At 44.1% G+C, this 27,965-nt stretch overlaps 2 protein-coding genes across 2 annotated transcripts in view; both read left to right on the forward strand.

Moving 5' to 3' along the window:
* Nucleotides 1-5,180, forward strand: part of E2F8 (E2F transcription factor 8) — a 41,080-nt gene extending 35,900 nt beyond the window's left edge. Inside the window, exons 11-12 of the mRNA XM_082271087.1 lie at nt 559-866; nt 4,909-5,180. Coding sequence (XP_082127213.1) covers nt 559-866; nt 4,909-5,076 — 476 coding nt within the window. The 3' untranslated portion in view covers nt 5,077-5,180. The remainder of the gene's footprint in view (nt 1-558; nt 867-4,908) is intronic.
* Nucleotides 5,181-27,570: 22,390 nt separating this feature from the next.
* The window catches only part of CSRP3 (cysteine and glycine rich protein 3), an 18,964-nt gene continuing 18,569 nt past the window's right edge, over nt 27,571-27,965 (forward strand). The window contains exon 1 of the mRNA XM_082270677.1: nt 27,571-27,715. The gene's annotated coding sequence lies outside the window, so the exon portion shown is untranslated. The remainder of the gene's footprint in view (nt 27,716-27,965) is intronic.

Raw genomic sequence — 27,965 nt, forward strand, 5'->3', positions numbered from 1 at the left:
GGCCCAGCACTGTTGTAATATTTGTTAAAAGAAGCCAGCTTGTTTAGGGGGACTTGCAGTCTACTAGCAAGCTAGCCAAATTCAATAAAAGCCTTGGGTGGCTATTTGTTCTCTGCAGCCTAAAACACCTAAACCCTGATGAAGGTGGGTTTCCCAAACTCCTGAAACGTGTTGGCTTCATTAGGGACATCATTTTGGGATGCAACGTCAGCACCTCAGGCTCCACTGAGCACTGTCAGAGCTTAGAAACCATACCCATCCATACCCATTCATACCCATGCATACACAGAAGAGAAAAAGTCCAATGTGCCCATAGACTAATGAAGTGCTGTAGCTTCTGGGTGCCGCCAATGCTTAGGGGGTGAACCGCATTTCCATAGCAGCTGAGCAGCACTGGAAACCAGTTTAAAATCTGAGAGATGGACCAGATTTCATTTTTTTTACAATATTGTAAAATTATAAAAATTGACATATTGTGAGTATTAATAGAAACCTTGCAAAATACTTTTTTACATTTTAATATGGATTTTACTAATCTACTTTGTTTTACCTTTCCAGGACTCATCCCACTGAAGTTCATGTTGTCACCGGGCTCGATGGCCCCTCTGTCTGTTCTGGGCCAGGCTGCACCCCCAGTGTCCTCTTCCGCTGCTTCTTCCCCGAGTCCCGGTTCGGGGATACTGAACTTCACCCTACACAACAAGGACCTGATATCGCCTCCTTGTGGTAGCTCGCAGCCCATCACCATCTCGCCACGAAATAGGAAGCATGCGGAGGAGCTGCAGGCAGTCCAAATGTTAAACTTTAAACACCTTTCCCCCATCCCGTATCATGGACAGCCCTTTACTCTCTTTGCTGTACCGCAGGTATGTCTCTCCTAAACCAGTCTTTCTCAACCTTTTTTCAGTAAAGGCACGCTTTAAAAGTTATGAACAATCTCGAGTCACCCTTGAAAAATTATGGATAGTCTCAAAGCACCCCATTATAAAATGTAAAAACAATTCTAATAGTTATACAGAATGCCGCAACATCCACACAAGTAGCAAGCCCAGCGTTAGAGACGATTTATTCTTCCATAGCAAATACACTTTTGCAAACTGGTACTGACTAGTATTCCAATGTTTCTCCACCCCCCCCCCCCTCCTCAGTTTTTCTCCATCACTTAACCCCAACTGTGACCCCAACGCTGATGGAGATGGGCAGGGGAGGGTCAAACTAAGTTGCTATGTAGGTGACTGTCATCCTCCATATCAACTGACGATGCCATTGGTCGTTAGGACGCCGGCAGCTAGAAGGTTGTAATGGTGCACAATGAAAACCTGTGGCTTTGCGTAACTAAAAGGCAGGTTCATCCACATGCCAGCCTCTATACAAATTTTGGGTAATTTTTAGGCATTTTGCTAAGGCACCCTGGTTGAAAAAGGCTGCTCTAAACCTATAGTGCCAGACGACCTTTGTGGCCGGTGCCGGAGAGAAGTGGGGGACTTGATTCACTTAATGTGGAGATGCCCGAAGCTGCACAGATACTGGTCAGCTGTGCGATCGGCTATTAACGGGGCCCTGGGGGTGGACATCCCTGTAGACCCTAAACACTGCATTTTGGGCATACTGGACCTAGTAGTGGAGGACAGGTTTTTGAGGGAGACTGCCACTCGAGCTCTGTTCCAGGCCCGACTGCTTATCCTGCGACATTGGATAGCACCAGAACCTCCTACTTATGGGATGTGGCTGGAGCACATGGGTGGTACTCTCCGTATGGAAAAGGTTATTTACCAACATAGAGGCTCTCCACAAAAGTTTTCTAAAATATGGGGAGCCTGGCTGAACTGCCCGGGAATGGCCCCTAATGACCTCATTATGGATCGTTTATTGTCCTAACTCTATGTATTCCAAGATTGGCAGCTTCAGTATAATTGCCTAGAGGTAATGGGGTGGGTGCGGGTGCACTCTATATGTATGGTGTTTTCTGTGCCGTGTGACTTGGATTGAATTTGTTTCTCTTAATGTTGGTATAAGTAATGCTTTATATGGTTATAGCTACTGTTTATGTGATTGTTGTAATGGTGTGAGTTTTCTCAATAAAACTTTATGATTTAAAAAAAAAACCTATAGTGCAAAGTACAAGCCTTTTAAAATAGAACTCTGGACTAAAAAAAATAGATATATGATGCAGCCTTTCAATAGAATTAACACAATTGTGTTTTATTATGTGCTGATCCTCCCAGTACATCATTTTTTTATGTTGTTTTTTTTTTTTCTACTTTTTGTAACAGGGTGACAACTCAGTTCCTTCTGCATTGAAATAGTGCAGCAGTGTTGTCACCTGTAGTCTTGAATGGACAATGTCGTTTTATTATGGAGACTCAGCATCACACATGGGGGGTTACCTAGGGTGGTCTGTTTGCTAATACAGCCTGCCTAGGGTCTCTCAGACTGACATCCATCAAGGCATTTTGATATTTGCGTAAATCCCCCCCAACCCAGGAGCAAACCCACTGCTTACATCAGGGCTGAAGGCTCTTGAACTGAGTACTGAGGCATGCATTGCATACTGCTCATGATCGGTCTGCAATCCTTAGAGAAGCCGAGATCCAATGATGTCAATGGGCCTTAAAAAAAGTAATAATAAAAATGGAAAGGTTTAATTTAATAACTTTAAATAGCATCTTTATGAGTAGAGGGGAGCCAGGGAAGGCAAAAAACATAAGCAGATCAGACTTCATCTTTAACCACTTGCCGACTGCGCTATAGCCGAATGACCGATACAGCATGGCCGGCTAGTTCTAGGACGCTGACATATGGCTGCGTCCCATGATTGTGCCCAGCGCGGGCGGCGCACTCTGTGATAGCAGTGTCTGGAGGACACTGCTGATCACAGATTGAGGTAAAGAGCCAATCAGCGGCTCATTAACATGTGATTAGCTGTGTCCAGTCACAGCTGATCACGGATGTATATATTAGCTGGTTACCGGCATTCCTTTCCTCATGCTGCCAGCGTGAGGAGAAGAGAGCCAATAACTGGCTTCTCTGAAAGGGACACCTACACTGATAATCAGTGCACTCCCAACAATGCCCACCAGTGCTGCCAATCAGTGGCGTCTATCAGCGCACATCAGTGAAGGAGAAAAATTACTGGTTTGAAAAATTTTAGAACAATTTTCGGTAATCATTTATCTAGCAAAAAATAAAAAAAAAACAGTGGTGAATAAATACCACCAAAATAAATCTCTATTTGTGTCAAACAAATTGTTGGCAATAATCCAGACTCGCATGGCCCTAGGCATCAAAGTTCCTTCAGATATCTGGGAGCACTCAATGAGACACAGAGGCAGCAGGTACGATGTCACAGAATGCTCAGTTTTATTCAGACAGTAAAGAACGTTTTACAGAGAAAGTAAAAGGGAAAGTCCCTTTCCAAGAGATTATACATAGAATTGATACAGGAATAGCAGTTTACCATTACGTGCTTCAAGTCACGCACTTACATGTGAGTTAATTAAAATAAGGCATAGAGTATAATTGGCATTACATCAGACTTGTTCTAAGGGTTAAGATAAGACATAATTAGTTACTTCAAACAAACTTGCTCTAAGGGTCAGTTTGACCACAAAGCATAACGTCCTGGAAAATTTCAAGGACATTTACTTAGATAGGCTTTTTAACCACTTGCCGACTGCCGTCAGTAGATTTACTGCGGCAGTCAGCCCCTCACAGGCAAAGTGACGTATATTTACGTCACTAGCCCACGAGGCTCTGGGGAGCGAGCGCGCGGTCACGGACCCCCCCCCCCCCCCCCCCCCCGCGCGTGTGACCGGCGGACCCGATGTCCGCCGCTCACTCTGCGATCATCGGGGGAGAGGGAGAAAGGCAGGCAGCTTGTGTAAACAAGCTGCCTGTCATTCTCGTCTGTGTAGAATCACTGATCATACGGTTCTACTATGTAGGACCGTTGATCAGTGTAACTACACCTCAAGCCACAGCCAATCACAGTTAGAATCACGCCCCTAGGGACACACACAGCCCCTCCCTCTCAAATAAAGTTAACCCCTTCACTGCCAGTGTATTTTTACAGTAACTGCATATATATAGCACTGATTACTGTAGAAATCTCACTGGTAACCCCAAAAGTGTCAAAAATGTCAGTCAAGGGTCCGATCTGTCCGCTCCAATGTCGCAGTACCGCAAAAAAAATCGCAGATCGCCGCCATTACGCGTTAAAAAAAAAAACAACAAAAATGACAAAAATCTTTCCCTTTGTTAGTAAACGCAATAACTTTTGCGCAAACCAATCAAAATACGCTTTTTGCAATTTTTTTTTTACCAAACATATGTAGCATAAAACAAATTGGCCGAAAATGTTAAAAAATTTTGATTTTTACTTTTTTGGGGGGGAATTTCATATAAAAAAAATGTGAAAAATATTGTTATTTTTGCAAAATTTACGCTCTTTTTTTGTTTATAGCGCGTGATCAAAAAATCGCACAGGTGATCAAATACCACCAAAAGAAAGCTCTGTTTGTGGGAAAAAAAGGACGTCAAATTCGTTTAGGTACAGCGTCGCACGACTTCGCAATTGTCCGTTAAAGTCACACAGTGCCGAATCGCAAAATACCCCCTGGTCTTTTAGCAGCCAAATCCTCCGGGGCTTAAGTGGTTAATTAAGCTGAGTCTAGGGTTTTAGTAATGAGATGGAGTCGAGGGAACAAAATGGAGTTGAAAAAACTAAATGGAGGATAAATATTCCTTCACAAATGATAAAAAGTTTCATATGGGTACAATGTTGCATGACTGCGCAATTGTCATTCAAAGTGTGACAGCGCAGAAAGCTGAAAATTGGCCTGGGCAGGAATGGGGGTAGAAGTGCCCAGTAGGCAAGTGGTTAAATGTATTTTTCTTGTCTTTCTACAGGCTGGGGTTCCCCTCACTCCTAAAGGATCTCAACCACTGAAGGACAACTTCTTCCGCACCCCAGGGGGTCTGACCTCTTCACCGATCATGTCCTCTACTCCTAACGAAGGATCTCAGGGACCTGTTTATGTATCGCAAAGAAAACTTGATGTGGGTGGAGATGATTAACCTAAGATCTGTTCCTTGTTTTTACGGTCTTAGGGCTAATTGCCTAAATCTGTAGGATGCTCAGATCCAAATATCATGTGAAAACTCTCAGGAACAGCTTGGGGAAACAAATCAGCAGGGCAATTTTGGGGGGCCTCTGCCATTGGCTGTTGGGAGTTCCATAACAGCCTTACAGGTCCTCTTAGCCCAGTCTAGGGCACTGCGACTTATTTCTTGACTTGAAGTAGAATTACTATTAGCAGCAAAGCCCACACCATTTTGTATTCGCCTATAAAAATTTTTACTACGTTTTATGCCAATTTTGATACTTTTTTATTCTTTATTTAAGCATTCGAAATTCATTTTCTTTAACGTTTTAATGCCTCCCAATGATTAATGGGGAAAATGACTGGGTGGACATGGGTGCAGCTATGATTTACGGGTTTCACGTTGCTTCAGTTTGACCAGCTATTCTCAACCAGGGTTCCTGTAGACAAACATCAGCACTTCAGCTGTTGCTGAACTACAAATTCCATGAGACATTTCAATACTCTGACAGCCACAGGCATGATGGGCTTTGTTGTCCCACAACAGCTGGAGAGCCAAAGTGCCTACCCCTGCTCTAGAGGTTGGTAGGGGGTTTATGAGCTTGTGGTGATTGGATTCCTGCGTAGTTCCGAAGCCTACACCACTTTGCAACTTTACAACAGCATGACACCGTCGCTCTTTATAGCATTCTTCCAACTGATCAGGGCATTTCTCCCACTCTTGTCCCCAAATAAAATTGGTTGAAGCAGGGGTTCCTTGAGCTCTGGAAATTATTAAATAGGGTTCCACTGGGGTAAAAAATGTGATAGAGGCAGAATCAGACATTGTAAATGTCTTCTTCGGCCTTCTCTGCACGAGCATTAGAAGGCCTCCTCAAAACCTCTGCAGCTGGTATGCATTTTATGACAGTGCTTGCTGGAGGAGCATAACTTGGCTGTAGAGTGGACACTTTTATACGCCTACGCCTCCTTATTTCCACTCACAACTTTTTGAAGGAGATCAAATTTTCATTACATTTATAAATGAGCCCCTGCCAAGAGCTGGGCCAGAAGATGTTTAGTTATTACCCTTTTGCAAAGGTTTGCTACTCTAAAAAGACCTGGACCTAGGTTCTCTACTGCCATGTTAAAGAAGGGCTTGGAGATTAGAAAAGTAACCAAAAGACATGTTAAGATCAGTTTATATAGATATATTTGGATCAGCTGAGACTTTAATAGAAGATAACCCTGACCAGTCTTAGAGCAGTTCTAAAGGTGCTGGACCATGGCCTACACCACAATGTTAGTGTGGGACCTGGAGATCAGAAGATTAAAAAAGTAACAAAAAAACATGTTAATACCAAGATAGTTATTTTTATATATATATATATTAAATGATATTCAGATCACCCAAGACTATAAATAGAGGAAAACCCTGACCAATCTTGGAGTGGTTCTAAAGGTTCTGGACCTTGGGACTTCATCACCAAGTGTGGGACTTGGAAATCAAAATATTAGAAAAGTATCCAAAAATATACATACGATGAATCAGATCAGCAGTTTGTCTTTCAATAGAACAGGGGTCTCCAAACTTTCTAAATCGAGGACCAGTTTACTGTCCATTAGACTATAGGAGGGCCTGACTGTGGCCAATAGGAGTAGAAAAGGTCCCAACGTCAGTGGGAAAACAATGCCCCATCTTTGGTGTCAGTGGGAGGAATTGTTCCCCATCGTTGGTGTCAATGGGAAGAATTGACCCCCCCCCCCCATCGTTGGTGTCAATAGCAAGAATTGTCCCCCATCGTTGGTGTCAATGGGAAGAATTGTCCCCCCATCGTTGGTGTCAATGGGAAGAATTGTCCCCCCATCGTTGGTGTCAATGGGAAGAATTGTCCCCCCATCGTTGGTGTCAATGGGAAGAATTGTCCCCCCATCATTGGTGTCAATGGGAAGAATTGTCCCCCCATCGTTGGTGTCAATGGCAAGAATTGTCCCCCCATCGTTGGTGTCAATGGCAAGAATTGTCCCCCCATCATTGGTGTCAATGGCAAGAATTGTCCCCCATCGTTGGTGTCAATGGGAAAAATTGTGCCCCATCGTTGGTGTCATTGGAAAAAAATTCTGCCCCTTAGTTGGTGTCATTGGGATGAATTGTGCCCCATCATTGATGTCAATGGCAAGAATTGTCCCCCCATCGTTGGTGTCAATGGCAAGAATTGTCCCCCCATCGTTGGTGTCAATGGCAAGAACTGTCCCCCCATCATTGGTGTCAATGGCAAGAATTGTCCCCCATCGTTGGTGTCAATGGGAAAAATTGTGCCCCATCGTTGGTGTCATTGGAAAAAAATTCTGCCCCTTAGTTGGTGTCATTGGGATGAATTGTGCCCCATCGTTGATGTCAATGGCAAGAATTGTGCCCCATCGTTGATGTCAATGGCAAGAATTTTCCCCCCATCGCTGGTGTCAATGGCAAAAAATTGTCTCCCCATCGCTGGTGTCAATGGCAAGAATTGTCCCCCATCGTTGGTGTCAATGGGAAAAATTGTGCCCCATCATTGGTGTCATTGGGATGAATTGTGCCCCATCGTTGGTGTCATTGGCAAGAATTGTGCCCCATCGTTGGTGTCATTGGGGTGAATTATGCTTCCTTGTTGGTATCGGTGGATGAAATGGTGCCCCAAGGGTTGGATAAACGCAAGCAAATGGCCACATCTGGGCTTTGGGCCGCAGTTGGGAGACCAATGCAATAGAAGATAACCAGGTCAAAAAATGTTTGGCACGATGATGACCTCTGATGACTAGCCTTGATTTTTTGGCCCCCAAAATACAGTATACAGCCAGTCTCCCCACCACCTATATTCCAAGCTATGGTTAGAAGTGTGCATTTACTTGGGGTTGATTGTGGTTGGGCATTTCCACTGCCTCCAACTGCTATTTCAATATTTAAGGCTACCTTATTTGGGTAGGCCATACATTCTAAATTGATATTCCGCTTTACACCCCAAACCCAAAATTATTAGTATTATTTTTAATGCAGTGTTCTTAAAGGGAACCTGTAGGTTTGTTTTGTATTTTCTTTCTTTGTTTTATTTTTTTTTAAGCTCTGCTTACTAATGTAAATTATCATATCAATGTGTGTTAATGTTTTATAAACTTTATTTCTGTTTATTGTTTGTAAATATTTAAGGGGGTGGCCATATTTGCTTCCTGCTAAATAGTGCCAGATGGTGAGTGTTGCTTTACAGTTGCTCTTAGCGTAATCTTTTGGCACAGACTAAATAATAACAGACATGACATAACATGTGGCTAACGGATAGGGAGGGAGAATCTGCAGATATTTGTGAAATTGCAGTCATCATTGTTGATGAACAGCTAGCCTGCAAAAAAAAAAATGTGAAAAACTTGCCAAACCTTCATTCTAGTAAAGGTTTCATTTATTACTTTAGTTGAGCCTCAAATGCTCTAAAGTTTTTTTTTTCTTTTGTTTTTTTTTTTTTGTTTTTTTCTTTTTTTTTTCATTCGTTTTTTTTTTCCTCTTAAATCCACAATCTTCTCTAAAGCATTAGTAGAACAAATCTATATATTTATCCAAGGTGTCCTTTTTATTGTCCTAAGAAATACACATTGTTATTGCGCACACGAATTGTAATGTTCAGTCCTATCTGCACAGTGTATTAGAAATTTGCACATTGAACATACTGTGATAAATATGGGTGCCATACTGGGGGAGGGTTTAATTCTTGTTTGTGCAAAGAATTTTTTTTTCCTGTACAGCCTGTATCAAACTAAAATGAAATTATGGCAAGGAAACTCGTTATTTATATAAAAATTGGAATTAATTGGAAATATTTTTTGTCCAAAATAAAATTCTTTTGTCTATTTTCACCTTTTTTTTCTTGTTTTCTTATTGCCTTCTTTGTTCAGCAGGGTCCGGGTTTTAGAATTGTTATTTTGGATTGGTAGGGCTTTGGTCACATTGCTCCCCCCAGACGATTACTAAGTCCTGATGTGCTGACCAATCAGTAGCTTGGTTGAGGAAGAATTCATGCTGTAATGAGAGCTGCTGCAGCGCTTTACCGCTGCGACAGCTCTCCGTCGCCGGCTGTGTTGGGGAGCAGTGTGGTGCACGATTAAGCGGATCACACTGCTTCCTTATTTGTTTTGTATAAACTTTATTTGATTTGTATAACGCATACACTTTATTCACTGCAATGTCGGGTGTTGTGATGCGCTGCGTTGCCTGATATTGCATTGCGATTCGGGTCGGTGCACTGCGCTAACATGCAGCCTCTCTGAATTTTATAACAGCATGCTGCAGCGCTAGACTGCGTTGCAGTATGAATAGGGGACATAGGGAACAATTGTTTACTATATGTCTCTGCAGCGACAGACGTTTTACCATGCCGCGGCAAGGTCCCTGGGAAGTTTGACCCCTCTCCTCCTTCCCACGCCCCCGGGCCATACGCAAAGCCCAGCGCTCTTCGCGCATGCGCAATAGGGAGCTGGCTGTGAAGCCACAAGGCTTCACTGCCGGTTTCCCTTACAAGGAATGGCAGCAGCAGCACTTGAGAGCTGATTGAAAAATTGCTTGGGGTTCCGACATTGCGGGATCTCTCCACAGGTAAGTATCCTAATATTCAAAGTCAGCAACTACAGTATTTGTAGCTGCTGACTTTTTATTTTTTTGGTGAGGGGGCTGGATCTCCGCTTTTAAAGCCGAGTTCTACCCAGATAGGGAAGCTACGCTTCTTCCTCTCCCCTTCCGGTGCCACACTTGGCACCTTTCGTCAAAAACAGGTACCCGCTCCCACTTCTGCGTAAGGGCGCCACGGTGACTTACATCGTTTGCGGCCCCTCCCTCCCCCCCGCTGTCTTCTGGGAGACACACAGATGTTCCAGAAGATAGCGGGACCTTTGAAAGAGTGCAGTGAGACTCGCGCATGCGCAGTAGGAAACAAACTGTGAAGCCACAAGGCTTCACTTCCTGTTTCCCTAAGTAAGGATGTCGGCACCCGAAGCCAATGGACGGGTTGGCTTTGGGTGCCGACATCGTGGACTCCCTGGACAGGTAAGTGTCCTAATATTAAAAGTTAGCAGCTACAGTATTTGTAGCTGCTGACTTTACATTTTTTTGGTGGTGGGGGGCTGGAGCTCTGCTTTAGGGTTGCAAAACAAATCTAAGACACTCGGGCAAAAGAATATAATATGTGGTACTTGAGTCGCTGCAGCTCTCAATCAGATATATCCATATACACACCATACAATAAACCTTGGTTTTAAAAGAGCTTTACCTAACTTTACAAATTCCATAACTAAATAAATGCCAAATGCATCCAATGTGTATCCACGGTGAAATAAGTGAAAAAAATATATAAATAACATATAATTAAAGAGCCTGAGCATAAAATTGCTTCACAACAGTACACAAAGTCCATCATAAAGTGCTCCAAATCCTCGAAATGCAAATGTACATCAATTTCTCAGGTGACTATCGCCACCTGATGATATACTGGTTATGACGAAATGCGTAGGAGCGGGGACTTCTGTCACCACATCACCTCCGTGAGCACACCAGAGGGGCAGCGCTGTATATTGCTATTGGCAGACCATCCTCTGTGCCAAGAAGGAGCGCTATTTCTTAAGAGTGCACATATTGTATTGCAGAGTATGCATGCAGGAATAAGGATCAGACGCCAATCAATGCGTTTTTGTCGGATATTTATAAAGTGCAGTGTGTATGTATTTGTAAGAATTCTTCTCTGCATGGCCCCTCAGTCTTTGGCAGTCAGCACTGCAAGTACGGTGTGGACAGAAGAGTCACACGTGCAAAGGAATGTGGCTCACTGCTGCAGAGATAAGTGTCCATTTTCACACTGTCATGTGCTCCATGATGTCATATTTCCTCACCACATCACACACGGCTACATATCTCTGGATACTAATGTGCGATAACCTAAACTTTCCAGAGAAGTTTCCAGGAAAAAAAAAAAAACCTCTCATTCTTACCTAATAGAGAGCTGTTGGAAAATATAATCTCGAATACACCACCTTTCTTAAAGGCCCCCTACATATGAGGGTGTCTGGGAGCAGTGCATGCCTATGAAGGGATAGGTGCAGTATTCTTCCCACTGAATACTAACGTAAGGAACATTCTTCCCACTGGCCACCAATATAGGGGGCATTCTTCCCACTGGCCACCAATATAGGGGGCATTCTTCCCACTGGCCACCAATATAGGGGGCATTCTTCCCACTGGCCACCAATATAGGGGGCATTCTTCCCACTGGCCACCAATATAGGGGGCATTCTTCCCACTGGCCACCAATATAGGGGGCATTCTTCCCACTGACCACCAATATAGGGAGCATTCTTCCCACTGACCACCAATGTAGGGGGGCATTCTTAGTGACAACCAATATAAGGGGCATTCTTCCCTCTGATTACCAATGTAAAGGGCATTCTTCTCACTGACCACCATCAATAAGGGGCATTCTTTCCACTGACCGCCAAAGTAAGGGGCATTCTTCCCACTGACGACCAATATAGGGGCATTCTTCCCACTGACCACCAATATAGGGGGCATTCTGCCTCCTGACCACCATTGTAATTGTAAGGGGCATTCTTCCCACTGACCACCACTGTAAGGAACATTCTTCCCACTAACCACCAATATAAGGAGGATTATTCCCACTGACCACCAATATAGGGGGCATTCTTAGTGACCACCAATGTAAGGGGCATTCTTCCCACTGTCCAGTGAAAGAAGCCTTCTTCCCTCTGCTCACCAATGTAAAGAGCATTCTTCTCAATGACCACCATCAATAAGGGAAATTCTTCCCACTGACCTTCAACATAAGGGGCATTCTGCCTCCTGATCACCATTGTAAGGGGCATTCTTTCCACTGGCCACCAATGTAAGGGACATTCTTTCCACTAATTACCAATGCAAGGAGCATTCTTCCCACTAATCACCAATGTAAGGAGCATTCTACCCACTAATCACCAATGTAAGGGACATTCTTCCCACTGACCACCAATGTCGGATGCATTTTTTTTTCCTTTCCACTAACCACAAATGTAAGGGACAGTCTTCCCACTGACCATCAAACAATTGGTTCTAGCAGGGGTTCCTCAGGGGTAAAAGGTTGAGACTTGTCTATAAGTTGGACTTGGCTTTTATAGATTCAACAGGGAGAGTCTCGTTCCCTAGTAATTAGCAGATGTGGAGAATTGGAATCACAAATGAGGACAATTCACCTCTGGAGTAGTTTGGAAAATTGTTAGGTGGTATAATTTTTCCACCGTATACCGAATAAATTATGAATTTGGGGGAAAGTACCATGTGTTTATTCTTCATAAAGCCAGCCTATAATTGTGTTTTAGTGGGGTTTCTGTAGGCACATGGAATTCTCTCTGATTGGGAGGACAGTAATGTGAAGGTGACTAGGTAAGTCCAGACAAGTGAGTCAAAGGTCACAGATTTGGTGGTTGAGCTGTGAGCTCTCTCATTGTCTATTATTAGCGAGGGGAGATAGCGGCCGAATTCTGTGAATGAGTCAGCTGACAAAATTAGAGCGTTACTAAATATCCCCTTATAATCTGTGCTTGGTGTGTCTGCCATCACATTCAGATCTTCTGTTATTTGATCTCCGTACACTATAGAGCTGATTATTAAAATTAAATAGAATAGAATGAATTCTGGCCAGGCTGGGGAGATTTCCTGTCTTCTGGAATCATCTTCTGATGACCTTTCTTCAAGTTATATTATTAGATTTGCTGCTTTACTGTGATTGAGGGCAAAGCTACAACCTTAAAGCGGAAGTAAACCCATCAATTTAACAGTTACATAAAACAGTTACCTTCCTGGCACGTCGCATTGGCTGTGTGCTCAACCAAACTGTCACCATCAAATGGCCAAGGTAATAACTGATCACAGGTGCAGCATCATAGTAGTTGAAGATTAAACAGAGGCCAAGATGGCAGCTTCCTTAGTTGAAAATGATAGGAGGGTTTAGTTCCACTCCACTTCCCGACCACCTAACTGGGAATGTACATCATTACTTAAATACATTTAAGTAACACGTTAAATACCGTTGTTATAGCAGCAGCTAGCTGCCATAACTCGGTATTGTTTTTTCCCTTAGGTGGCCGGCTTTCAGAAAAAAGTGGTTGCAATGGCGGATTCGCCATGAGATCACTTTTATAGGCGGCAGGAAAGGTCCCCACGCTTCCCGGTCGTTTGAGCTTACCTGAGCTGTCAGAAAACCCCGGACCGATCCGATGCTGCCGATGGCTAGGTAGGAAGTCGAGTGAGGGCAAGCTACCCCCCACTTGGCCCACTTGGCTCTATGCCCTTGGAGCAGTGGTCCTCAACCCTGGTCCTCAGGGCCCACTAACAGGCCAGGTTTGCAAGATAACTGAAATACATCCCAGGTGATATAATTTGCTGCTCAGTGATTGCAGTACTCTAGTCTGCATCTCCCCAAGGTAATACTTAAAATCTGGCCTGTTAGTGGGCCCTGAGGACCGGAGTTGAGGACCACTGCTTTGGAGGACCGGAGCGACCGCCGACGTCACTTCTGGTTCTTGGACAGATAGGATTTTTTTTTTATCTTAAAGTCAAAATGTCTTTTTCTTTTTCTTTTCTCTTCTATTTTGCTTTTAACCACCTCCCACCCGCCGTGTAGTAAAATGACGGCAGGCGTGATCCCCTCTCTTTTTGGGATGGCGTCCTATGACGTCGCCCCAGTGTCGGCACTCAGTGAGGCAATTGTGGTCCTGCTGTGTTCCCAGGATACGGTGTGACCTGATCTAAGTAAATAGCCGATGACTCGCCTCTTTACCCATGTGATTGGCTGTGTCCAATCCCAGCTGGTCACATTTAAACACGGAAGAGCCATTCTTCGGCTCTCCTCGCCTCTCCAGCGGCATTTCCTCGCATGGGAGACCTTTACAGGTAATCAGTGCACTGATCATTAGTGCATTGCCCAACAGTGCTGCCTACCCATGCCAACTTTCAGTGCCCATAAGTGCCCCCTCATCAGTGCCCATCAGTGAAGGAGAAAAATTACTTTTCTTTCGTTCATTGATGGACACAGCACCTGATTCTTCTTAACCATTGGATTATACTGCCCCCTACAGTAGTAGGACACTAGGCAGGCAAAGCTTGACTATGCCTATGGGCAGTCCCAGGGGGTATACTCCCACTCTCAGCTATAGGCACACGGTTTTGTTACAAGCATTGTCAGAAGAAAGCTAACTCCACAGAGGGGTGGGTGCTGTGTTCGTCAATGAACATCAGAGAAATAGATTTTATGGTAAGTCTAAAATTCCATTTTCTTTTTCGTTCATCGACGGACACAGCTCCTGATCTTCTTAACCACTGGGACGTCCTAAAAGCAGTGTGAAAACATGAGGGGTGGGAAAAAAGCAGAAAAAAATTCTGAAGGCTAACCATAGCCAACCAGGTAACATGGAGCTCACATGAGTGCATTGACGACCAGGTGGCCACCTTGCAAACCTGCGTCACTGATGCCTAATGACGGAAAGCCCAGGAGACCATAAGCACCTAGAGTGCTCCTTGACAGGGAAAGGAGGAACCTGACCCCTGATGCAATAGGCCTGAACCACCGTCTTGTCTGATCCATCAGGAAATGGTTGCAGAGGAAGCGGACAACCCTTTGTGAGGTCCGTCTGTGAGCCCAAATAGTCTAACTTCCTAAAAGACTCCGTAGCTGCCAGGTACACCCTAATTGCCAAGACCACATCCAAGGCATGCAAGGTAATTTCCCTCGGATGTTTAGCCTGGGACACAGGGAAGGAAACACAATGTCTTCATTCAAATGACCGTCAGAGAGCACATTAGGGAGGAATAACAGACGGGTGAAGCACCACCCTATCCTTGTGAATCACCAATAAGGTGAACAACAGGATAACGCCACCTATTCCGACAGCCTCCGTGCAGAGATGATAGCCACCAAAAAGGTCATCTACCTAGCAGCGCAAGCGGGGAAACCTCCCGAATACTTTCAAAAGGAGGCTTCTGTAGATCTGAAAGCACCACATTAAGATCCCTGGGTGGTAACAGGGCCTGCACTGAAGGAACCAAATGTTGGGACACCCTGAAGAAATGTACGCACCAGGGAGTGTGAGGCCAAAGGTCATTGGAAAAAGACCACCAAAGCTGATACCTGGCCCTTTGATGGTACTCAAGGCCAATTTCCGTTCAACCCCCTGTTTAAAAGAAGGTTAAGATCCGATCTACCGAGAAGGAGGGAGGATGAACCCCAAGAGACTCACACCATGCAATGTACGTCTTCCATGTATGATGGTAGATCTTCCTAGAAGTAGATTTCCTAGCTTTCAACAGCGTAGAAATCACAGACTCAGACAAACCCCCATCCATAACATCATCTTTCACATTATACAAAAAAATTGGGCTAACTTTAGTGTTTTGTTTTTTTAATTCATTAAAGTGTATTTTTTTTTTTTAAATTGCAATTGAAAGACCGCTGCGCAGATACAGTGTAACATAAAATATTACGACCACCAATTTATTCTCTAGTGGCTCTGCTAAAAAAAAAGCAGGGAAATGCTTTTTGCTGAATTTTTGCTATCTCGTAGTGCTTTGGGAATCCTTTGTCATGTACTAAATGCTTGTTGTAAAACAAAGAGTGTATATAGATTGTGAAAACAGATTTAGCCCCCATTCACACTGGGGCGACGCTACTTCGCACCGCGACCTCCGAGGTCGCGGTGCGAGCAGCGCGCCGCTACCTCGGAGCGGCCGCCACGGACTTCGTAACATTGAAGTCTATGGCGGTCGCCTCCTGGTCGCCCCAAAGAAGCTCCGGACCCTTTTTCTGAGTCGGAGCGACTTGTGTCGCTCCTATCAGAACGGGTCCGCAGCTTCCCTATGGGAGGCGACCTGCGGCGACCTGTGAGGCGACCAGGTCGCCTCACAGGTCGCCCCAGTGTGAATGGGGGCTTAGGAAAAAAAAAAAAACTGTTTAGAAATACCAACTTAAGAAACTATTCAAATCTGTAAAGTGAGAGAGGAGCAGCAGCAACCAGGACATTTCAGCCAAAAAAACATACAAACAAAGGAGGTGAACACATGGACAGCGCCATGGGCTGGTGAAGTACTCCTCTTTGTACTTGTTGCATATCAGCATGTGCAGGATCTGTCCTTTTTGATTGTCAACTTAAGAAACTAAAATACGTTTCTTAAACTATAGCGCTCTATCAAGACTTGTGCACTGAGGCAATGTGTGCTAAAATGCGTTGGTAATTAAGTCTACATTTCCACAATGCTGTATGCAGCTTTTGCTTTTTCTTTTTATATTGTTTCTTATACAGTGACCGTGATCCTAGGTGTGGTTGCCATTAGGCACCTCAAATGGCGTGATTGTGGCATGGTTTTTGCAAGACAGAACCACAGCAAAAGGCGTGTTTAAAAATAGTGCGAAGCTTGTCGCTGAAAAAGAAGCGGGAGCTTCCTTTGGGTGACAAGCGTGCATAGGGAAGCCCACTAGATTGAATGGGCTGCCCTATGTGTGACACATGAAAACGCGTGTAAATTGTGCTTCAAAAACTGTGAGTAGACATGCTAGTTCCTGCTAATTCAAGATCTGAACCTTTTTTCCTTTTCCCACAATCCAGTGGGCTCCCACAATTCCAGGACACACCCAGGAGATATAAATTCCACTGTTTCCCACTGTCAGGTGCTCAGAGAGACGGCGCCTGACTGGACAGCAGTGACAGGGCCCAAAAGTAGTCACCAGGTGTGGGGTCCTCCATTGTTCTCAGCACATGGGCCACTGGATGAGTGTAAGAGCAGCTTCATCTTAAGCCCTAGTCATGGTGAGGGGACAGTATCCCATCTGACAACAGAATACTAAGGGTTGGCCTGTATCTTCTGGCCATGTCCTTGTACACCCATCCCTTGGATTTCTGATGCTACTTGGACATCCAGGCCGGGGAATCCTTCTGCCATCCCTCTGTGGAACCTGTCCAGGGATCCCTGTGGTCAACTACCTGGACTACCAGCTAGAGCCAACTTCCTTGTGCTCCCCCCCCCCCCCCTTTGCTTGCCTTTATTTGGCCCTTGGAGCAGTATTCTTCCCACTGACACCAATAATAGCGCCATAATTCCTGCACTGACATCAACATTTGGGGAATATTCCTCCCACAGATACCAATGATGGGGCACTATTCTTTCCATTAACATCAATAATGGGGCACTATTCTTTCCACTGACACCAAGGAAGGGGCACTATTTCTCCCACTGACACCAATAATGGGGCACTATTCCTCCCACTGACACCAATGACGGGGCACTATTCCTCCCACTGACACCAATGACGGGGCACTATTCCTCCCACTGACACCAATGACGGGGCACTATTCCTCCCACTGACACCAATGACGGGGCACTATTCCTCCCACTGACACCAATGATGGGGCACTATTCCTCCCACTGACACCATTGATAAGGTGCTATTGCTCCCACTGACACCAATGATGGCGCACTGATAATTCCCTAATACCAAAGATGGAACATTGTTTCCTCCTACTGTTGCTGGGACATTTTTTACTCCCATTGGCTGCGGTCTAACTCCCGTCTAAAGCACAGTAAGTCTGCCCTTTGTTTAGAAAGATTTGAGATGCCTACTATACACTATTCTCTTAGACCAGGGGTGTCCAACTCAATTTAATCGTGGGCGACATCAGCATTACGGTTGTCGGGCGGGTTGTATCTGAAAGACTAGATGTCCAGAGCACCCCACTCCCCTTACATCAGAAATTCAGAGTCCCCAAACCTCGTATGCACTCACTTACCTGCTGCCTGGAAGAAGCTGGGGTAGGAGCTAGGAAGCAGAAAGTGGAAGGTCTGGAGGAGGACCTGAGGAGGGTGGGAGTCTACTGCCTGAGTCTGCTGAATACTGAGACCAAGAGAGGCGGAGATGAGGGTGTGCTGTGGACTGTGGTAGTTTTGTCCTCCTTTCTGCTGAGATGGGGGCAGGGAGGACCCTATCCCTAACTGCACAGAAAGGCGTATGATCTGACGGAAGAGTTCTGTCGTCCTCTCTGCTGCCGATTGATGATACAAGGTGGGGGCTGAGATGAAGGGGGTGCTGCAGCTGCAGGAGAGGTGTGAGGGCCATATGTAATGGCCGGGAGGGCCTGATTTGGCCCACGGGCCTTGTGTTTGACACGTGTCTTTGACACTTTTTTTGTATTGTGCTGCCACCTAGCGGGCCTATGTGAGAACTAACACTTATGCATGTTACGTACCCTTACTATGGAAGTTGGGTGGAGAGTAGATAGCTGTCTAAAAAATACTGGCACGATTCCCTGAAAATTTAATAAATCTAGGAATGAACCAAGTCTGACAGGGCAAATCCCAGCAGACGAGGAAAATTGGGATTTTAATGTGCCCAAAATATAGAAGAAAAAGAGGTCATAAAAAAATATACAAATTTTATTGAAAACAAAATAGTAAAATAAAAAAAAAAAATATAACATATCAGTGGTGTATCACATAGCATAACACATCCTACAATGCGGTGGATCGACGCGTTTCGCCCACAACATGGGCTTCCTCAGGATCCGGATGTGTTATAGAACTTTCAAAATATACACCCTGAATAAAAACAAATATCTCACACTGGAAATTGGCTGATTGGTCTAGGCAGGGAAAAAGGATGTGGAATCCCCTAAAGAGAGTCTTTACCTATGGAGGAATGATTCAATCAAACATTAAGCATTCAATAAAGAAAGGAAATCCCGTGTCAAAAAGAAAATCAATCATCCATCTGCCCCTGCCGCAATGGGCCGATCCGTTGTGGCAGGGGCAGATGGATGATTGATTTTCTTTTTGACACGGGATTTCCTTTCTTTATTAGATATGGTCCTCCGGGTCCAGAGGGTGCTTAAAAAATATGTTTTTGGCTTTTGAGTTTATTTGTGCTTCATGTTTGATTGCATCATTCCTCCATGGGTAAAGACTCTTTAGGGGATTCCACATCTTTTTTCCTGCCTAGACCAATTCCAGCTCATTATTCAAGATCTTGTTGCATGTCGTGTGAGATATTTATTTGTTTTTATTCAGGGTGTATATTTTGAAAATTCTATAACGCATCCGGATCCTGAGAAAGCCCATGTGGGCGAAACGCGTCGATCTACAGCATCGTAGGATGTGTTAAGCTATGTGATACACCACTGATATGTTGTATTTTTATATTTGATTTTACCATTTTGTTTTCAAAAAAATTTTGTATATTTTTTATTACTTGTTTTTCTTCTATATTTTGGGCACATTAAAATCCCAATTTTCCTCGTCTGCTGGGATTTGCCCTGTCAGACTTGGTTCATTCCTAGATGTACCCATTTACTACTTTATTGGCGTTGTCATAGTTTGCACTAATACAGTAAACCTTAAGTTGCGCATTGCTGTTTGTCTGATCAATTGGCTGACACCTCTACAAGACATTTCTACCCTTCTAGGGTAAGCTCACCTTTTCACAATAAGTGGTAAGATGAATTAACTTTGAATATCCTGGCCATCCTTTTACCTCCAAACCCCCTGCACATAGTGGCTGTGATGCGCCGTGCTGCTGGTGTAATGATCTATACACAACACTAGGGTTGCCCCCTCATCTACACAGCCCCAGGGTCAGGATTTTTCTACTACACTTTCCTGTAATTTGTCTGTGTTGTATTGAACTTCATTAGGTTGTTATTGTTTTGCAGTATGCTGACATCTAGTGGCGGTTTTGGGGCAGCACATCCTGTTTACAAATGTGATTTTGGTATTTTCCTCTGTCCTCCCCTCCTGTTTAGTGCTAGCTAGACCCTCTCCATTTCTTCCATGTTCCCTCAGTCAGTGTTAGTTATTCACAGAGACAAGGATCAGAAAAATGATTGTCTTCTTGCACTTCAAAAGACTGGAAAAACATCCTCTGTACTGCATTTAGCTGAAGTAAAATTGTGTTCGGTTCAATGTCTGTGTCTTACCGAAGAGTGAACCTGCCTATGGATGGTGCCAAGTCAGCAGGTGATCATGCTGTCCGGACAGATTGGATCTAGGGAGATATGTCAAATGGCACTTTTCCACTGCAAGTACCGGCTCGGCTCCAGATTGCTTTTCCACTGTGTGGTACAAGTCGGCACGTTTCAGCACTGTATAGGCTCTACTCGGCTCAGTTTGCTTTTCCACTAAAGTAGTAAGTGGGTGGGATTACAACGATTCTCTGACCAATCAATGGCTAGTAGTGACAAACAATCAAGGCTGCATGCAAAGGATTGTGGGATATGGTATCGGTACAGCCTGCTTGGAACCCCAACCGAGGTGGTACTGTTTAAACGAGCCGTACCGAGCCGTACCATGTAGTGGAAAAGCGCCGCTGTACCAAACCGTACCGAACCGTTCTAATGCGTACCATACAGTGGAAAAGCGCCAATAGTGGCAATTAAAACAGAACAAGCATCCAACATAATGCTTGCAATGGCAAACACATCATTGCTGTCATTGGGAGGAATAGTGCGCCATCATTGGGAGGAATAGTGTCCTATCATTGGTGTCATTGGGAGGAATAGTGCCCCATCGTTGGTGTCATTGATAGGAATAGTGCCCCATCGTTGGCATCAGTGGAAGGAATAGTGCCCCATTGTGGGTGTCATTGGAAGGAATAGTGCCCCATTGTGGGTGTCATTGGAAGGAATAGTGCCCCATTGTTGGTGTCATTGGGAGGTATAGTGTCCTATCCTTGGCATCAGTGGGAGGAATAGTGCCCCATTGTTGGTGTCATTGGGAGGTATAGTGCCCCATCGTTGGCATCAGTGGGAGGAATAGCGCCCCATTGTTGGTATAATTTGGAAGAGTAGTGCCCCATTGTTGGTGTCATTGGGAGGTATAGTGTCCTATCCTTGGCATCAGTGGGAAGAATAGTGCCCCATCATTGGTGTCATTGGCAGGAATGGTTCCCCATTGATGTCAGTTAGCAGAATAGTGTCTCGTATCAGTGGGAAGAATAGTGCACCAAGGGCCGTATAAAAGCAAGCAGAGGGCCACAACAAGGACCAAGATGACCACCCTGGAGCCTATACCTTTAGGGGAAACCTGGCATGAGAGAAACATGGGGAGGGGAGGGGGGTAGCCTCTGCCTCTGAAAATGCTGTTTGCTCAGCTGTCTTGTTGGCCATCTGGCATCAGTAATTTGAGTCCTGACAAGTACACAGACAGACAACTGGTGTAAAGGGCCATACACACTATCAGATTATCTGAAGACTTTTTCCTTCAGATTTACCTTTTCTATGTAGTGCAAGGGCCTGCCGGATTGCATACAAATTGAAAGTGTTTAGGTTTGACCTCATATTATATGGTTTTGGTAAGTCTACAGACAAAAGTCTTCAGATAATCTGATAGTGTGTATGACCCATTACTTTTTATGTTTAACACAGCAGTGGCAAATGACAGGTTCTCTTTACTGAGAAAACCCACAGAAAATGGAGAACTGATTAGCTGCTAGAGATCTCTGCTCTTTACCATCACTGCGCTCTGTCCTCGCTTCTTAGCATTTCAGGTCCTCGGTGAGGCCCGTCTATCCATGTGGGTGGGGGCAGCTTGTATTTTCGCTTGGCTGGGGGAGAAATCTGGAATATCAATAAAAGTTACAAATGGAAAAAGCAGATTGCAGAGCTGTATAGGATATACGATACCGCACTGATTCCTGCCCTGCGGGTCATATCGTTACATAGTTAGTCTGGTTTAAAAAAAAAAAGAAAAAAATAAGTCCCATCCAGTTCAATCAATAAAAGGGAAAAAATATACACAATCCTCTACCAACGGTGATCCAGAGGAAGGAAAAACCCCAGCAAAGCATCATCCAATTTGCTCCAGCAGGGAAAAAATTCCTTCCTGATCCCCCAAGAGGCAATCAGATATTCCCTGGATCAACTTTACCTATAAATATTAGTACCCAGTTATATTATATACACCCAGGAAAGAATCCAGGCCTTTTTTTAAAAGAAATCTACTGAGCTGGCCAGAACCACCTCTGGAGGGAGTCTATTCCACATTTTCACAGCTCTTAGTCTAGGTTTCCACTAGTGCGGCTACGAAGTCGTGCTACTTCTAGCACGACTTCGTAGCAAAAGTAAACCGCGGCTTCAGTTAAACTTGTCCCTCATATATAGAGGGAAGTCGCGCTCAAAAGTAGTACACGATTTACTTTTGAGGTCGCGGCAACTGAAGCCGCGGCAGTGGAAACGTGCCCCATTGAAAACAATGGGTTTTGACTTGCTGTGCGACTTGACATGTGTCAAGTCGCACCGCAAGTCGCACTAGTGGAAACCGAGCCTTACTGTGAAGACACCTTTCTGTATTTGGAGATTAAATCTCTTTTCCTCCAGACGTAAAGAGCGCCCCCTTGTCTGCTGTGATGACCTTAAATTGAACAACTCAACACCAAGTTCACTAAATGGACCCCTTATGTATTTATCCATGGAGATCATATCCCCCCTTATTTATTTATACATGGAGATCGTATCCCCCCTTATGTATGTATACATGGTGATCATATCCCCCCTTATGTATTTATACATGGTGATCATATCCCCCTTATGTGTTTATACATGGAGATCTTATCCCCCCTTATGTATTTATACATGGTGATCATATCCCCCCCATATGTATTTATACATGGAGATCATATCCCCCTTATGTGTTTATACATGGTGATCATATCCCCCCATATGTATTTATACATGGTGATCATATCCCCCCCCCTTATGTATTTATACATGGTGATCATATCCCCCCTTATGTATTTATACATGGTGATCATATCCCCTTTATGTATTTATACATGGTGATCATATCCCCCCATATGTATTTATACATGGAGATCATATCCCCCTTATGTATTTATACATGGTGATAATTCTACCCCCCCCCCTATGTATTTATACATGTTGATCATATCCACCCTTGTGTATTTATACATGGTGATCATATCCCTCTTATGTATTTATACATGGTGATCATACCCCCCCCCCCCCTTATGTATTTATACATGGAGATCATATCCCCCTCATCTCCTCTTCTCAAGAGAGAATAAATTCAGTTCATCTAATCTCTCCTCATAGCTGAGCTCCTCCATGCTTCTTATCAGTTTGGTTGCCCTTCCCTGCACTTTCTCCAGTTCCCCGTTATCCTTTTTTGAGAACTGGAGCCCAAAACTGAACTTCATATTCCAGATGAGGTCTTACTAATGATTTGTACAGGGGAAAAATGATATCTCTCTCTCTGGAGTCCATGCCTCTCCTAATACAGTGGTGATTCAAAGTTTGGGCACCCCAGGTAAAAATTTGTATTAATGTGCATAAAGAAGCCAAGGAAAGATGGAAAAATCTCCAAAAGGCATCAAATTACAGATTAGACATTCAACAAAAGTTAGATTTTATTTCCATCATTTACACTTTCAAAATTACAGAAAACAGAAAAATGGCGTCTGCAAAAGTTTGGGCACCCTGCAGAATTAATATCTTGTACTGCCCCCTTTGGCAAGTATCACAGCTTGTAAACACTTTTTGTAGCCAGCCAAGGGTCTTTCAATTCTTGTTTGAGGTATCTTTGCCCATTCTTCCTTACAAAAGTCTTCCAGTTCTTTGAGATTTCTGGGCTCTCTGTCACGCACTGCTCTTTTAAGGTCTATCCATAGATTTTTCAATTATGTACAAGAAAGGACTTTGCTTTTGAAACTGCAGCTTCCGCAGTGGATTCCCCCAGATCCTTCTCCGCTATGGATTCCCCCAGATCCTTCTCCGCTATGGATTCCCCCAGATCCTTCTCTGCTATGGATTCCCCCAGATCCTTCCCTGCTATGGATACCCCCAGATCCTTCTCCGCTATGGATTCCCCCAGATCCTTCTCCGCTATGGATTCCCCCAGTTCTATCCCCCCCCCCCCCCCCCGCAATACGTACGGTATATTGACGTCGCAGTTTGCAAGTGGTTCACCGGGATTACGGCTGAAGATATCAGCCAGAAACCCGCTAACGTGTTTTTTTTCTGCAGGCGGCCGGCTTTTTCATGAAACAGATCCAAGCGTCTCATAAGCCACTGGAAGTGTTTCCAAAGCAGAGGAAGGGCACTACCCCCACCGGCTGCTCGCCAGTGTTTCTTGGGCTTAATGTTTGTCGGTTTGCTTGAGAAACAATATGACGGTGTGGCCGGCTGCTCTCATTAGCAATCAAAGAGTTAACACTCTTTGATCAACTCTATGGCCTTGGAGAACCGAAGCGATTTCATGATGTCACTTCCGGTCCAGGCTGGAGGAAAATTTTGTATTTTTTTTTTTTTTAATCTTTTGCTTTTAACCACTTGCCGACTGCCTAATGACTATCTACGTCGGCAGTCAGCCCTTCACAGGCAAAGTGAGGTAGCATTACGTCGCTAGCCTGTGAGGCTCTAGGGAGCGAGCGCGCGCTGCCGGAGGCGCGCTCCCACTCGCTCACGGACTCCCCCGCGTGTGTGAGCGGCGGACCCGATGTCTGCCGCTCACTCGCGATCGTCGGTTACACCGGGAGAAAGGCAGGCGGCTAATGTAAACAAAGCCGTCTGTCAATCTCCCTTGTGTAACAGCAGAGATCATACGGTCCTGCTATGTAGGACCGTAGATCTCTGCTGTTACATGAAAAGCCACATCCAATCACAGTTAGAAGCACGCCCATAGGGACACACTTAACCCCTCCTTCTCCAATAAAGTTAACCCCTTCCCTGCCAGTGTCATTTTTACAGTAACAGTGCATATGTATAGCACTGTTTACTTTAGTAATGTCACTGGTACCCCCAAAAGTGTAAAAAATGTCAGTCAAGGGTCCGATCTGTCCGCCGCAATGTCGCAGTCCCGCAAAAACAAAATCGCAGATCGCCGCCATTACTCGTTAAAAAAAAAAACAACAAAAATGACAAAAATCTTTCCCTTAGTTAGTAAACGCAATAACTTTTGCGCAAACCAATCAAAATACGCTTTTTGCGATTTTTCTTTTTTACGAAACATATGTAGCAGAAAACAAGTTGGCCTAAAATGTTAAAAAATTTTGATTTTTACATTTTTTTGGGGAATTTCATATAAAAAAATGTGAAAAATATTGTTATTTTTGCAAAATTGTCGCTCTTTTTTTGTTTATAGCGCAAAAAGTAAAGATTGCACAGGTGATCAAATACCACCAAAAGAAATCTCTGTTTGTGGGAAAAAAGGACGTCAATTTCATTTGGGTACAGCGTCGCACAACCGCACAATTGTCCGTTAAAGTCACGCAGTGCTGAATCGCAAAATAGGCCCTGGTCAGGAAGGGGGTAAAATCTTCCGGGGGCTTAAGTGGTTAATGGTAGAAATTGTGGGTCTTTTTGAAGGCAGATCTTTCCCTAAATAGGAGCTGTCATCCTTATTTATATTACAAGGGATGTTTATATTACATAAAAGTGATAAAAATAAATAAATAAAGGGACAGTGTATTAAAAATAAAAAGTAAAATAAATAATAATAAAAAAAATCTAAAGCGCCCTATCCCTCCATGCTCGAGCACAGAAGCAAACGAATACGTAAGTGGCGCACGCATATGTAAATGGTATTTGAACCACACTTGAAGTATCGCTACAAATGTTAGAGTGAGGGCAATAATTCTAGTGCTGGACCTCCACTGTAACTCTAAACCCGTAACCTGTAAAGACGTTTAAAGCGTCGCCTATGGAGATTTTTAAGTACCGTAATTTGTTGCCATTCCACGAGCGGTAGCAATTTTAAAGCATGACATGTTAGGTATCGGTTTACTTGGCATAACATCATCTTTCATATTATACAAAAAATTGGGGTAACTATTGTGTTTTGTTTTGTTTTTTAACCACTTTACCACCGGAGGATTTTGCTGTCTTACGTCCAGGCCACTTTTTGCGCTTCGGCGCTGTGCGACTTTAACTGACAATTGCGCGGTCGTGCGACGCCGTACCCAAACGAAATTTACGTCCTTTTTTTTCCCACAAACAGAGCTTTCTTTTGGTGGTATTTGATGACCTGTGCAATTTTTACTTTTTGCGCTATAAACAAAAAAAGAGCATTTATTTTGAAAAAATAACAATATTTTTAACATTTTTTTATATGAAATTCCCCCCCAAAAAAATGTAAAAATCAAATTTTTTTTTAACTTTTGGCCAATTTGTTTTCTGCTACCTATGTTTGGTAAAAAAAAATCACAATAAGCGTATTTTGATTGGTTTGCGCAAAAGTTATTGCGTTTACTAACTAAGGGAAAGATTTTTGTCATTTTTGGTGTTTTTTTTTTAACGAGTAATGGCGGCGATCTCCGATTTTTTTGGCGGGACTGCGACATTGCGGCAGACAGATCGGACTCTTGACTGACTTTTTTGACACTTTTGGGGTTACCAGTGACATTACTGCAGTAATCAGTGCTATATATATGCACTGTTACTGTAAAAATGACACTGGCAGGGAAGGGGTTAATTTTATTGGAGAGGGAGGGGTTAATGTATGCCTGGTGCTTACTGACGTGTGTGGGGGGGGGGGTGACTGAGTGAGTCAGGGACAGATCGCATGTTTAGCTATGCTGAACACTGCGATCTGTCACTCCCTGTCACTTAGGAGATCCGCCCGCTCTGTTTACACAAGTGGGCGGATCTCCAAACTAGATTCCCCGACGATCGGGGAAGAGCAGCGGCGATGTGAATGAAAACAGCGGGAGCGCGCCTCCGGCGGCGCGCGAGCACCGCCTACAGGGGGAGGAGTCCAGCAACGTAGTACTACGTCGCTGGACGATAACGAACCACTTTGCCGCAGTACGCTCAATGTGAGCGGTCGGCAAGTGGTTAATAAAAGTTTTTTTTTTACCCAAAAAAAATGCGTTTGCAAAACCGCTGACATAAAAAATTGAAACGATCTAAATTTTATTCCCTGGGGCCTCTGCTAGAAAAAAAAAATATGTACGTTTGCGGGTTATAAGTAATTTTCTAATGCATAGTTTATAGCGCAAAAAATAAAACTCACACAGGTGATCAAATACCACCAAAAGAAAGCTCTTATTTGTGTGGAAAAAAAAAAGACATCAGTTTTATTTGGGTACAGCGTTGCACGACCGCGCAATTGTCAGTTAAAGCAACGCAGTGCCGTATCGCAAAAAAATGGCCTGGTCATTAATGGGGAGAAAACCTTCCCGGAGCTGAGGTGGTTAAAGAATTCTATAATTTCTACATTCCACCCAGAACTGAATGCCCAAAACAGCTGCGCTATTATTGGATATTATTAACCCTTTCCTCGCTGTAGGGGTTTCCTCTGCGATTTGGGGCAGCCGCGAAGGGCGCGTCGGTCTAAGTAATATGAGACAGACTGGAAAGCTGTGATCCTGAGTGGAATTCCAGAACACATTGTTATCCATCTCTATCGCGGTATTAGGAAAAAGTCCAGGGACTGCTCAGGAGCTATTTTCAGCCGTCTGATTTCAGAGATGTTCCTCAGCATCAATCATCACCCGGGGAAAGATCTTTCTGGGGAATTTAAAGGGTCCCGGAGTGCGAAGAGACCTTACACTCCCTGAGAAGCCACCAGAGAAGGACAGGTGAGTCCCTCTAACTGTGACCAGACTACTGCAACTGTCCGTGATTCTCAGGACTTGGGACACGTTCTCATGATTTGTTCTTGGACGTTTCTGCACATGGAAAACTTGTTTTTTTTTTTATTTTTCTATTTTTTTACACTAAAAAGCTGCTAAATCTCACAGTTTTCAGATGTCCTCTACAGTGCTTTTTGTGTTAATAGAGGCTGTGGACGGTGCATTAGGATGTATTGTCTGCAGGATCGGTGCTGGA

This window comes from Pelophylax lessonae (assembly GCF_965119305.1).
Source record: "Pelophylax lessonae genome assembly, chromosome: 10".
Taxonomy (NCBI): Eukaryota; Metazoa; Chordata; class Amphibia; order Anura; family Ranidae; genus Pelophylax; species Pelophylax lessonae.